This window comes from Diceros bicornis, chromosome 13 (assembly GCF_020826845.1).
Source record: "Diceros bicornis minor isolate mBicDic1 chromosome 13, mDicBic1.mat.cur, whole genome shotgun sequence".
In the NCBI taxonomy this organism is placed as follows: Eukaryota; Metazoa; Chordata; class Mammalia; order Perissodactyla; family Rhinocerotidae; genus Diceros; species Diceros bicornis.
Window position 1 is genome coordinate 6,750,423 of NC_080752.1, and position 13,130 is coordinate 6,763,552.

General features: G+C 43.3%; 1 protein-coding gene across 4 annotated transcripts in view; it reads left to right on the forward strand.

The window, feature by feature from the left end:
* ST3GAL3 (ST3 beta-galactoside alpha-2,3-sialyltransferase 3) overlaps positions 1 to 13,130 on the forward strand; it is a 223,639-nt gene that overhangs the window by 137,792 nt on the left and 72,717 nt on the right. For all 4 annotated transcript variants that reach the window (XM_058552166.1, XM_058552167.1, XM_058552169.1 and 1 more), the window contains one exon: positions 7,020 to 7,112. In XM_058552166.1, coding sequence (XP_058408149.1) covers positions 7,020 to 7,112 — 93 coding nt within the window. The remainder of the gene's footprint in view (positions 1 to 7,019; positions 7,113 to 13,130) is intronic.

Sequence of the window (13,130 nt, forward strand, 5' to 3'; positions counted from 1 at the left end):
AGCTGCAAGTTTTTCCTCTAAATCAGGAACAAGACAAGGATGCCCACTCTTACCAGTTTTATTCATCATAATACTAGAAGTCCTAGCCAAAGCAATTAGGCAAGAGAAAGAAATAAAAGGCATTCAAATTGGAAAGGAAGAAGTAAAACTGTCTGTATTTGCAGATGACATGATATTATATAGAGAAAACCTTGAAGACTCCACCAAAGAACTGTTAGAACTATTAAATTCAGTAAAGTATAGGATACAAAATCAATATACAAAAATCAGTTGCATTTCTATACACTAATAACAAACTATCAGAAAGAGAAATAAAGAAAACAGTTTCATTTACAAGTGCATCAAAAAGAATAAAATATCTAGGAATAAATTTAACCAAGGAGGTGAAAGACCTGTACATTGAAAATTATAAGACATTGATGAAAGAAATTGAAGAGGACACAAATAAATGGAAAGATATTCCGTGCTCATGGATTGGAAGAATTAAGATTGTTAAAATGTCCATACTCCCCAAAACTTAATCTACAGATTCAAAGCAATCCCCATCAAAATTTATCGTTTAAAATTTTACAGCATAAACATAGAACAGTTCGTCTTTCAACCATGTCTTCTCTTGGACTCTTTCAGCCCCGCGTGCCTGGGTCTAGGGGGCTGTAATGCCTTAGAGGATTACTTTAAAGCTAAGTTAGATAATTAGATCAACTGTCTGGCACATGGTTTATGCTACGTAAATGTTAATTCCCTTGTTCTTTTCACTACCACCCACAAAGAAGATGTGTTTTTTATTTCTAAAGAAATAAAATGTAGAAACAAAGTTGAATTGGAGCAGTTGCAACAGATCCCTGATGGAGAGTCTCTGTGAGAATTGCCTATACAGCTCAGGCTAAAGCTTTTGCAAGAACTTACTGGAGAACATCCTTCTAGTCAAAATGCAGCATATTACAAGGCCCTGGAGATGAAGATAAGCCCCAGTAAAGTCAGCTCCAGAATCACTAATCAAACAGCAGAGTGGCCAGGTTTGTTGAAAAGGTATTGCCGTGCCCAGTAGCAAGAGCTGAAAGGCAGGGCCTCCAGAGCTGAGAAATACCACAAATTCCAGATGACTCAGATCAAGCAGTCCCTCTTCTCTTAAAGTGATGGAAGAGACGTGAGACAGTGCTGCCAAGTGTATCATAGATCGCTGTAAGTGGGGCGAAAACTATATAGAAGCCCAGGCCTGCTGTGGAGTTCACAAAGAGCAAAGGGTCAGTGATGCCCAGGGCGGGATGGATTGGCAACACCCCAAATGTGGGTGATTGAAAAGACTGATGATAATGCAAGAGCCAGCTGACCTGTAGTGACGGGGTTGGAGAGGAGAGGCAGTCAGAGGAAATAAAAATCGCCCTTAAGTAGAAAAATTTCCATCTTATAGTTTAAAAGCATCTATGGCATTATTAAGTAACCTTTCTTACATAAAAGCTATTTCAGAAAAAAATTAAAATGAAAATGTTTAATGCCAGAATAGGCTTACTAAAGCTAACCTAAGCGGCTTCTGCCATTTCCCAAGTCATGTCAGTGTGTAAGAAACAACCCTCCAGTAATTGGAGAAGTGCATCTTCATCAGGAAGCTTAGAGAGGACAGAATTGAAGAAGCAGTGGTGGGGTGAGCTCCATGGAGTGTTTTTATCTGTGTGTTCATGGAAATCCTCCCAGCACAATAATATTGGCTAGCTTTGATCAAGTTGCTATATTTGCTTGAAAGGAAACTATTATTCATTAACTATTATTTGTCAGACAGTGTGTTACGTGTTACAAACATGGTCTTATTTTATTCTCACAACCAGTTTCTTGAACTCTACATCACTAAACTAGCACATGGAATGAAGAAGGGGGCCTGGTAGGGGGCCAATCTGAGTTCAGTCCTCTCTCAGAGGACTCTAGAAATTAGACCATTTGTCACAAGATGCCCTTCACTGATCTATTGAGTCCTCAGGAATAACCCTCAAAATCCCTTGTCCGCTTTCCTCAGCCATCACCACCTCTCCCTGACACTGCCTGTCAATTAACTTTTCAAGTCAAGGTATCCAGTTGAGTTCAGTCCAACAATCATTTTGTTGGGTACTTAGATACTCTTTGTCATGCATGATACTCTGTGCTATGCTCAATTTTCATAGTTTAGGAGAGAAAGGTATTTAAATGGACAGTTATTCTTCGGTGTAACTAGTGCTGGGCCATAACTATATGTAGTCATCATTGTGTCCCTAATCTCAGGCCAGTGTCTGGCTCATAAGAAGATTCTTACAGTTAGCATGTATTGAGAGATAACTATGTGCCAGGCATTGTACTAAGCACTTTATCCTCAACAAAGTCCTCACAACAGTTTTATGAAGTACTAGTATAATCCCAGTTTTAAAGATGTGGAAATTAAGGCACAGAGCAATTAAATAACATGCCCAAAGTTACACAGCTGGTAAAGGATAGAGCCAGGATACAAATCCAAGCAGAGTGACACTGGTGCCTCTAAGTGTTTGTTGAATGAATGAATGAGTGAATCAGAGGAAAGAAGGGAAGGAGGTGGGAGAGAAAGAGAGTGTGGGAACAAGTGAGCAAGCTAAAGTGCGAGTCAGTTCTAGGTAGAATGGGGTCCACAGGCAAGATAGCTTGGTTCTATTTGGGAGGGGAAGCAATCATGAATAGCTTCATAAAGGTGCTAAAACTGATCGTTGCAAGATGAATAGGTCGTCACTGGCCAGGCCAGGGCAGGGTAGCAGAGCTAAGGCCAATGCTTCTCCTTTTGTATTAGATCCTTTCCCCTCTCACCTACTCAAGGGCGTTTCTCCCACAGCTGTCCCATCTCTACTGCATCAGCAGTTCTTCTCTTATTCTAATCAGCTTATAAACATGCTCAAGTATTTCCTGACCTCAAAAAACTTTGTTCCCTGTGTCTTGCCACCAGCTATTGCCCCATTTCTCTGTCTCCCTTTATAGCAAACTCCTAAAAATAGTAGTCTAGGAATATCCATGACTGTAGTTCTCTGTTTTGTATTAAACCCAGTGAAATCAGCATTTCACCCCCACCCTCCAGTGAAACAGCCCTTTCAAGGTCAGGAGTAACCTCCATGTTGCCAAATCCAGCTCTCAATCCTACGGCCACACCTTACCAGGCCTACTGCAGTGTTTCAGGCAGTCCGTCCCTGCGTCCTTCTTGAGACACTTCCTTCCCTTGGCACTGTGTTCAATTTTCATCACACTCTCTCCTGATTATTTTCCTATCTCATGGACTACTCCTTTCAGCCTCTTGCAGTGCTGCTCCTCGCCTCCCAAATGTTGATCCTTAACATGCTCACCTTGATCAGGGCACTCTCCCACTAGAAGTCATTCAGCGACTGTCCCCTATGACAGAATCCAAGCTTGAGCTGAGTGTTCAAAGCCTCCACCATCTGACTGCCTGCCTCTGCCACCCCATCTTTCATGTAACATTTGTGTGGTGCTCTAGAGCACAGCCAGCCCTTCCAGATGTGCTTTCTCACCACATCCCCCCAAGATCCCTGGGAATCGAGTGGTTCGGTTTGCATATGAGGAAGCTGGGAATCAAATTTTCCATCACTGCCCCAAGGTCACACAGCTTGCCACTGTCCTCTGTGAGACTTTCTGATCCCACACCCTACGCTCTTCCCATTTACAGCCCATTGCTCGGCCTGATTCCTTAGACTGATGCTTCTGAGTGAAGCAGGGGAGTGCAAGTCTGCTTCCTTCCTTTGGGTTCCCGTCTCTCCATCTGGTTTTCCTCTTGAGAGTACAGTGGTTTACACTCTTCGCCCCAGGGGTTTGGTAGTCACGTTTGCAAGACAATGGGTGCTCTTACTGGTTGAAATGCTAAATATCCTAAAATGAAAGGCCAGCTGCAGAGTAGGAAGAGAACAAGGGCTGAGTGATTTGATCAGACATCTGTGGGGGCCTCCTGGCATTTGGAGTGTGAGTGCCTTAGAGAAACTAACTATTCTGGCCCAAGGGAGTTGGCGACTGTTAATCTTGGTGGTTTTGACCGCTAACTGCCCCAGAGGTCCCAGCCTGCTGTATGACTCAGAATCCCCAACACTCCCCCTATTCTTCTCTCACTGGGATAGTCAGGAGGCCATTTCTAAGGCATTTTAATTTGGTAATAACTTGACATGGCCCACTGTACCCGGGGCTGTAGTTTTAGAAGTTACTGTTGCTTTCTAAGTGCAGGATTGAGATGGGGAGCTGCTCATCCTTGATATCTGACTACCTTGCAGTGCCCTGAGAAGAGACTTCCCTGCCGGGTTCTGGCTTCCCTGTGCTCCAGCTTGCCAGTGGTTCCTCTTCTCCATTATAGGTTACCTGAGTCTCTGGACCCTGGACTGTCCCGTAGCCCTTTCTTGAAGCACCTTGCCAAAAGTGGGTGGTGTAAACTAGAGAGAGGAAAGATATGGCCAAAGTTTTGTCTGTTGTACATGCCATCCAAGTTTCATCTTCTTTGTGAAACTTTTTGGAATTTAGAAAGACCACAGGAACCCACAGTACAAGGTGGGCAAGCAAATAATAGGGGATTGGGAGACAAGGATATTAGGGACTCATAATGCCTTGCTGGTTGTATACACACTTGCAAAGAGCTGTGCGAGGCCTTCTTGATCCTTTTCTCTACCCCATCTCCATCTGCACTGATCGCTGGTGCTATCCTTGGACTCTGTGCTTCCCTCTGTCATGACACTTACTGTGATCCACATAGTGCCCTGTTAAGAGCTCCTGCACTGGTGTTAGAGAGAAACGGGTTCAAATCCAGTATCTACTGCTTACTAGCTATATGATCTTGGATAAGTCTCTTTATCTTTCTGAGCTTGTGTGTAAATTAATAATTAATAGCACCTACTCACATAGCTATTGAGAGGAGTAATTGAAAAAATCTGTAATGTTTTATTGTATTTTATTTTATTTTTTATTATTTTTTTTGTGAGGAAGATCAGCCCTGAGCTAACATCCATGCTAATCCTCCTTTTTGCTGAGGAAGACCGGCTCTGAGCTAACATCTATTGCCAATCCTCCTCCCTTTTATTTTTTTTTCCCCAAAGCCCCAGTAGACAGTTGTATGTCATAGTTGCACATCCTTCCAGCTGCCGCATGTGGGATGCGGCCTCAGCATGGCCGGGGAAGTGGTGCGTTGGTGCGTGCCCGGGATCCGAACCCGGGCCGCCAGTAGCAGAGCACGCGTGCCTAACCGCTAAGCCACGGGGCCGGCCCTATAATGTTTTAATCACTATGCCTAGTCTAGAAGCTTCCAGTAAGTTCAGTAATTGCACTGAAGTTTATATTTTGTTTCTGAAATACAGTTGTTTACATAAGAAAATATTGTTATGTAAATTATGTTGTTAAACCTTTGACTTTCTTTTGCTTACCAAATAAAGTCCCAACTCTGGCTTGTCAGTCAGTATTTGCATTTGCATTTCAGACTTTAAGTTTCATTGGGCGAGAAGGCTAAGAGAATGTAGATTTCTAGAAGAAATTGCACATGGATACAGATGAGTTTGTCTAAATTCAATGAGTAATTACTCTGTGCAAGGCCCTGGGCTAGGCCCATAGGAGCACATGAGTGAATCACACAGGCCACACGGGAGGCAGTGGGGTCATCGTTTGTGGCTATCCAGTACAGGCACCAGCCCCCTGACCCCTATACCCACCCCACCCAGTCCCTGCGGAAGGCAGTCCTGAGGGAATTGCCACAGCGCCCCAGCACGGTAGAGCAGCTGGGCATCAGAGTGTTGGCAGCAGGCCCAAGGGTGGAGGCGGGGGAGGTTGGGACCAGGCACTGGCCACCAGCCAGAGCTCCCTCAGGTGCCCCAGCACGCAGGGCCTCCAGCCCCAGCAGTCACTGAATGTGTCCTGTTCTTCCGTTGTGGTTTTCTCTAGACTGTAGTGGGCAGAGTTTTTGGTGGCCAGGCAGTGACTCCAGCCCCACCTTGAACACATAAGGACATTGAAGCCCAAAGATGTGAGGTGATTTGACTGCAATCACACAGCAACAAAGCCAGAGCTGGAACACCCAAGTCTGCTGAAAAATATTCAGCAATCTCTGTCTTGTGGATTCCTGAGACTGTCTTGTTTCCAGTCCAAGTGCAGTGAGACTGTCAGGGTCATTTTACTCCTTTAGAAAATTATAGGGGTCTTCTGTGTTCCCATCTCTGCGTAAGGCACTGGGGGTGCAGGGTTAAATCAGACTCTGACCTCAGGAACTTACAGTATAATGAGGGAGACATACTACTAACAGTTAAAATACAGTATGTCAGGTGCTGATGGGGGTGAGCACGTAATGTGGGTGGCAGGGGGAGGGACTCTGGGATCACAGAGGAGGCACTTAGCCCAATCTAGGGGGTAGGGAATTCCTCCCAGTGAAGCTGTCATCTGAGCTTAGTTGTGAAGGACCAGTAGGCGTAGCCAGATGGAGGAGGACAAGGAAGAACATTCCAGGCAGAGAGAATAGGAGAGCAGGAGAGCATCCTCAACTAAACGTCTAAGGTTACAGTAATAGCCCAACTTACATTTGATCTATATTCAGCGTACTGAGTGGTTCCCACTGGCTGGGTCGCAGCATGTGTGGAGAGAATAGAGGCAGGTGAGGTTGGACGTGTAGGAACATACAAGGAAGGTTGAAAGGGCAGTGCCTGTGACTGTCCAAGCCTGAGCAGCTCTTTCCTTAGGTCTCCAGGCTCCACTCTCCCCGTCTGGGAGCCTGCATGGGGTTCCTGATTTCCTTGGTACAGGCTTACTGCTAAGAATCTGTGCAAAACCCAGTGAGTTCCATTTACCAAATTCCTTTGAGGGAACTTTCTTATTTATCTACCTATTGCTTTAGGGTTTTTTGGTTTCTTTTTCCTCTGAAGTCTTGGTGTGGAAAAGGGGCTGAAGTGCTGATTATAGGGAATGAAGCTTTATTCAAGGTTTAAATGCTTACAGCCCTTCATGAACTAATAACCCGCTGACTGTTCAGTGCCTGACAAGCTGTGGCTTTGCTTCTCTTCCCATAGGCCTGCTGAGTTAGCCACCAAGTACGCAAACTTTTCAGAGGGAGTTTGCAAGCCTGGATATGCTTCAGCCTTGATGACTGCTATCTTCCCCCGGTAAGTGCTCCCGTTTCTTCCCATCACCTAGACAGCCTGGTCCATGGCCCAGCAGTCAGAAACTCTGCCCTCATGGCAAGTGATATGCTCTTGAGAAAAGGAGATTCTGTTGTGAGTTCCCTCCTGTGTCCTCGAGTCTGTGAGGGCCTGGAAAGGATTTTACTTCTAGTTGGTTCCTACCCCAATCCCACACTATGCCCTTGCTACACCTTGCCCACTGTTCTGCTTCTTGGAGCTTGCACCTGCCAGCAGAGCTTGTATCTGTGGAGGGGAGGGAGGAGGTGGAACCCACGTGGTTGCCACTTGGAAGCCAGGTATCCAGAGGCAGCCAGACAAGGCTACCCAGCACAGAAGCTCCTGTCGTACTGTCAGTGGCCAAACTTTTTTGGAAGCTAGGACCAACTTCCTGGCTTCAGGGAGGTATATCCAAATAAAGCAGGAAACAAAGAGGAGTTTCTGAGGCTGGCTGTTTTGACTCCTTCCTTCTTTGTCTATTTTGCTTTCTGGAGTTCCTGATTTCCTTGATATCAGGTTTGCTGAAAGAGGCTGTGCCAAACCCTGGGAGTTCCTTTTACCAAATTCTGCTAAGGGGCCTCACTTACTTATCTGCCTTTTCCTTTCGGGTTTTCTTTCCCTGCAGCCTGAGTGTGGAGAAGGGCCTGACGTGCTGAGACTGTCTTGTCTGCCATCTGGAGTGTAGAGAGACTGTCAGGGTCATTTTGTTCCTTCAGAAAGTTATAGGAGTGTCTGACGTGGAGGGGCTGGAGGAGTGGCTGCTCAGGACCCTCTGGGAGTCGGGATGTACCGCTTGGACCACCAGAGGAGCCATAGAGGTGGCCTCTTGGGTTGGGCTATTCATGGGGGAAGGACTTACACCCTATCCCTTAGAAGGCTAAGGTTAGGGCACACAGTGTGCTTGCAGAGGAATGCTGAGAAACAGCTTGCCCAAAAGGAAATCCAGGATATTTGGTTTTTATGCTCCTTTTCTTTTTCTGATGTGAGCGGTCCAAGCTTAGCTCCTGTGTAAAGCAGACTCTGCAGCTGAATGTCTGGTGGTCAGATAGAGATCTCTTTGTCCAGGGTCTGCCTTCTGAATTGATTCCAAATATTCTGCTTCCCCCAACTATTTATTGAGTGCCTCTTAAGTGTCTGGCTCCATGTTCCATGTTCTTACACATGTTTTGTCAGTCCTACATGACTCAGTCCCCTGGGCCAGACACCTGTGAACTTTCCTTGACCTGTATATAGGTTTCTTTTACTTTTGCTAATTGAAAGTAATACAATCATGTGGTTAAAAAAAAATAAATAACTCAAACAGTACAAAAGAGTGTATACTCCCACTCCAGACCCTTTCCCCAGAGACAGCCAATATTACCATAAATGGGAACATACTGTATTTATTGTCTTGTATCTTGCTTTTTACTCCTAACAACATGTGTTAGAAATTATCCCATTACCAGCATATATAGTAATCTTATTTGTTAAATGATTGCCTAATATACAATTGTGTGGATATATCATAATTTTATTAAAAGTAAGACTTACTGAAGCTTAATCTACATACAGTAAAATTTACATTTTAGTGTAGTTGTATGAGTGTTGATAAATGCATGCCTTTGAGTAACCACCACAGCAATCGATAGAACATTTCCATCACCACCCCCAAAAGCTCTCTCATGCTCCTTTGCAGTTAACCACTCCCCTGACCCCCAGCCCCTGACAACCACTGATTGCTTTTCTGTGCCTGCAGTATTTCCAGAATGTCATGTACGTGGAGTCATATAGTGTGTAGCCTTTTGAGCCTGCCTCTTTCATTTAATATAATGCATTTGAGAGGCATACATGTGTTGTATGTATCAGCTGTTTGTTCCTTTTTATTACAGAAGAGTATGCCATTGTATGGATATAACACAGTCTGTTTATCTCCTCAACAGTCAAAAGACATTTGGGTTAATTCTAGTTTTTGGTCATTATAAAAAAAGCCACTATAAACATTTGTGTACAGGATATATGTTTAACTTTATAAGAAATTGCCAAACTGTTTTCCAAATCAACTGTACTATTTTGCTTTCCTGCCAGCAATTACGCAAGTTCCAGTTGCTCTACGTCTCTGCCATCAGTGTGTGTGTGTGTGTGTGTGTGTGTGTGTGTGTGTGTGTGTGTGTGAGAGAGAGAGAGAGAAAGAGAGAGAGAGAGAGAGAGGAAGATCAGCCCTGAGCTAACACCCGTGCTAATCCTCCTCTTTTTGCTGAGGAAGACCGGCTCTGAGCTAACATCTATTGCCAATCCTCCTCCTTTTTTCTCCCCCAAAGCCCCAGTAGATAGTTGTATGTCATAGTTGCACATCCTTCTAGTTGCTGTATGTGGGACGCAGCCTCAGCATGGCCAGAGAAGCAATGCGTTGGTGCGCGCCCAGGATCCGAACCCAGGCTGCTGGCAGGGGAGCATGCTCACTTAACCACTAAGCCACGGGGCCGGCCCATGCCATCGGTCTTTTTAATTTTAGCTATTCTAGTAGGTTTATAGTGATATCTCACTGTGGTTTTAATTTGCATTTTACTAATGACTAATCATGTTGAGTATCATTTTCATGTGCTTATTTGGCATTCTTTTATCTTTGAGGAACTGTCCAAATCTGTTGCCTTTTTTTTTTTTTTTTGGTGAGGAAGATTAGCCTTGAGCTAACATCTGTTGCCAATCCTCCTCTTTTTGCTGAGGAAGATTTGCCCTGGGCTAACGTTCATGCCCATCTTCCTCTACTTTATATGTGGGACGCCTCCCACAGCCTGGCTTGATAAGCGGTGCATTGGTCCATGCCCAGGATCTGAACCTGCAAACCCCAGGCTGCTGAAGCTGAGCATGCAAACTTAACCACTATGCCACCAGGCCAGCCCCTGTTGCCATTTTTTAATTGGTTGTCTTCTTATTGAATTGTAAGACAACCTTACGTATTCTGGATAGAAACCCTTTGCCATATAGGTGGTTTGCAAATATTTTCTTCCAGTCTGTGGCTTGTCTTTTCATTCTCTTAACAATGTCTTTCACAGAGCAGTTTTTAATCTTGATGAAGTCCAATTTATCAACTTTTTCTTTTATGGATTTTGCTCTTGGTGTTTTATCTAAGAAATCTTTCCCTAATCCAAGGTCAAAAGTTTTTTTCCTGTGTTTTCTTCTATCATTTATAGGGTTAGCTCTTACATTTAGGTCTATGACTCTTTTAAATAATTTTTGTATCTAGTGAAATGTTAGAGTTGAGGTTCATTTTTCGCATATGTGTGTTCAATTGTTCCAGAACCATTTGTTGAAGACTATTCTTTCTCCGTTGAATTGCTCTGGCATGTTTGTTGAAAATCAGTTAAACATATATGAAGATATATATGGGTCTGTTTCTGGATACCCTGTTCTATTCCATTGATCTTTATGTTTATCCTTGCACCAATATCATACATACATAGACAATTATGTCTTCTGTTAATAAAGACAGTTTTATTTCATCCTTTCCCATCTGGATGTTTCCTATTCCTTTTTCTTGCTTCATTGCACTGGCTGGACTCTAGTACAATGCTAAATAGATGAGGTGAGAGTGAATATCCTTGTCTTGTTGCCAGTCTTAGGAGGAAAGTAGTCTTTCAACATTATGGTGTTAGCTGTAGGTTTTTCATAGATACCCTTTTTCAGATAGAGGAAGTTGTCTTCTATTTCTAGTTTGTTGAGAATTTTTATAATGAATAATATTGAATCTTATCAAATGCTGTTTCTGCATTTTTTGAGATGACCGTATATGGCTTTTCTTTCTTAATCTATTAATATGGTGAATTACATTGATTTTTTTTTTCATTGATTGATTTTTGAATGTTAAACCAGCCTTTCATTTTTGGAATAAACTTCATTTGGTCCTGATGTATTGTTCTTTTTATATATTGCAGATTTATATATTAGCAGATTGGAATCAATCTGCTAATGTTTTGTTAAGGATTTTTTTTTAATTTTTTTGGTGAGGGTTAGCCCTAAGCTAACATCTGTCGCCAATCCTCCTCTTTTTGCTGAGGAAGACTGGCCCTGGGCTAACATCCGTGCCCATCTTCCTCCACTTTATGTGGGACGCCACCACAGCGTGGCTTGACAAGCGGTGCGTCAGTGCACGCCTGGGATCCGGACCAGCGAACCCAGGGCCGTCGTAGCAGAGGGCGCGCACTTAACCGCTACGCCACCAGGCCAGCCCCTTGTTAAGGACTTTTGTTTCTCTGTCCATTGGTCTTTTTTGTAATGTCTTTAGTTTTGGTTTCAGGGCAGTGCTGAAATCATAGAGTAAGTGGGAATATATTCCTTCATCTGCAGTTTTCTGAAAGTTTTGTGTATAATTGATAATATTTTTCCTTAAATGTTTGATAGAATTCACCAGCAAAGACATCTAGGCCTGCAGTTTTCTTTATGGGAAGGTTTTTTTTTAATTAAGAATCGAATTTCTTTAATAGATCTAGGGCTTTCCTATTTCTATCTGGATTTTCCTATTTCTTCTTTGGTAGTTTCTGTCTTTCAAGGAATTTATGCATTTCATCTAAGTTGTTGAATTTATTGGCATAAAATTGTTCATAATATCTTCTTACTATTCTTTTAATGTCTAGGATCTCAAAAGTGGTCCTTTCTTTTATGCCTGACATTGGTAATTTGTATTTTTTTCTCTTTTTCCTAATCTGCCTAGTTAGAGGTTTATCATTTGTGTGTGTGTGTGTGTGAGGAAGACCAGCCCTGAGCTAACATCCATGCCAATCCTCCTCTTTTTGCTAAAGAAGACTGGCCCTGGCCTAATATTCATGCCCATCTTCCTCTACTTTATATGGTACGCCGCCACAGCATGGCCTGACAAGTGGTGCCTCGGTGTGCGCCCGGGATCCGAACCCAGGCCGCCAGCAAGTGGAGCGTGTGCACTTAACCGCTACGCCACGGGGCCAGCCCCAGAGGCTTATCATTTTTATTGAATATCTCAAAGAACTAGATTTTGAGTTCACTGATTTTTCTCTATTGTTTTTTTTCCCCCACTATATTGTTGTTTTCTCTTCTTATCTTTATTTCCTACCTTCCACTTATTTAGGGTTTAATGTGTTCTTTTTTATGTGTTTGTTTCTTTTTTTTTTTTTTTCGTGAGGAAGATCAGCCCTGAGCTAACATCCATGCTAATCCTCCTCTTTTTGCTGGGGAAGACCGGCTCTGAGCTAACATCTATTGCCAATCCTCCTTTTTTTTTCCCCCCAAAGCCCCAGTGGATAGTTGTATGTCATAGCTGCACATCCTTCTAGTTGCTGTATGTGGGACGCGGCCTCAGCATGGCCGGAGAAGCAGTGCGTCGGTGCGCGCCCAGGATCCGAACCCAGGCCGCCGGTAGCGGAGCACGCGCACTTAACCGCTAAGCCACGGTGCCGGCCCTGTTTGTTTCCTAAGGTAGAAGGTTAGACCATTGATTTGATTCCTTTCTAATATAAGAATTAAATGCTATAAATTTCCCTCTATAAACTGTATCAGCTACCTCCCACAAATTTTGATATTGTATTTTTATTTTCATTGAGTTAAAAATTAACATTTTCTAATGTCACTTCTGATTTCTACTTTGACTCATGGGTTCTTTTGAAGTGTTTTGCTTTATTTTGAAATATTTGAGGGTGTTTCAGGGTTTTGTTTTGTTTTTTTTTTTCTTTTTGATCAGAAAGATTAGCCCTGAGCTAACATCTGTTGCCAATCCTCCTCCTTTTTGTTGAGGAAGATTGGCCCTGAGCTAACATCCGTACCCATCTTCCTCTAATTTATATGCGGGATGCCTGTAGCAGCATGGCTTGATAAGCGGTATGTAAGTCCGTGTCCGGGATCCAAACCTGTGAACCCCGGGCCGGCCAAGCAGAGTGTGCAAACTTAACCACTATGCCACAGGGCTGTCCCCAAGATATTTTTGTGTTATAGATATCTGGTCTATTTTTGTTGTGATCAGAGAATATATTTTGTATGATTTTAATAGTTTTAAATTGA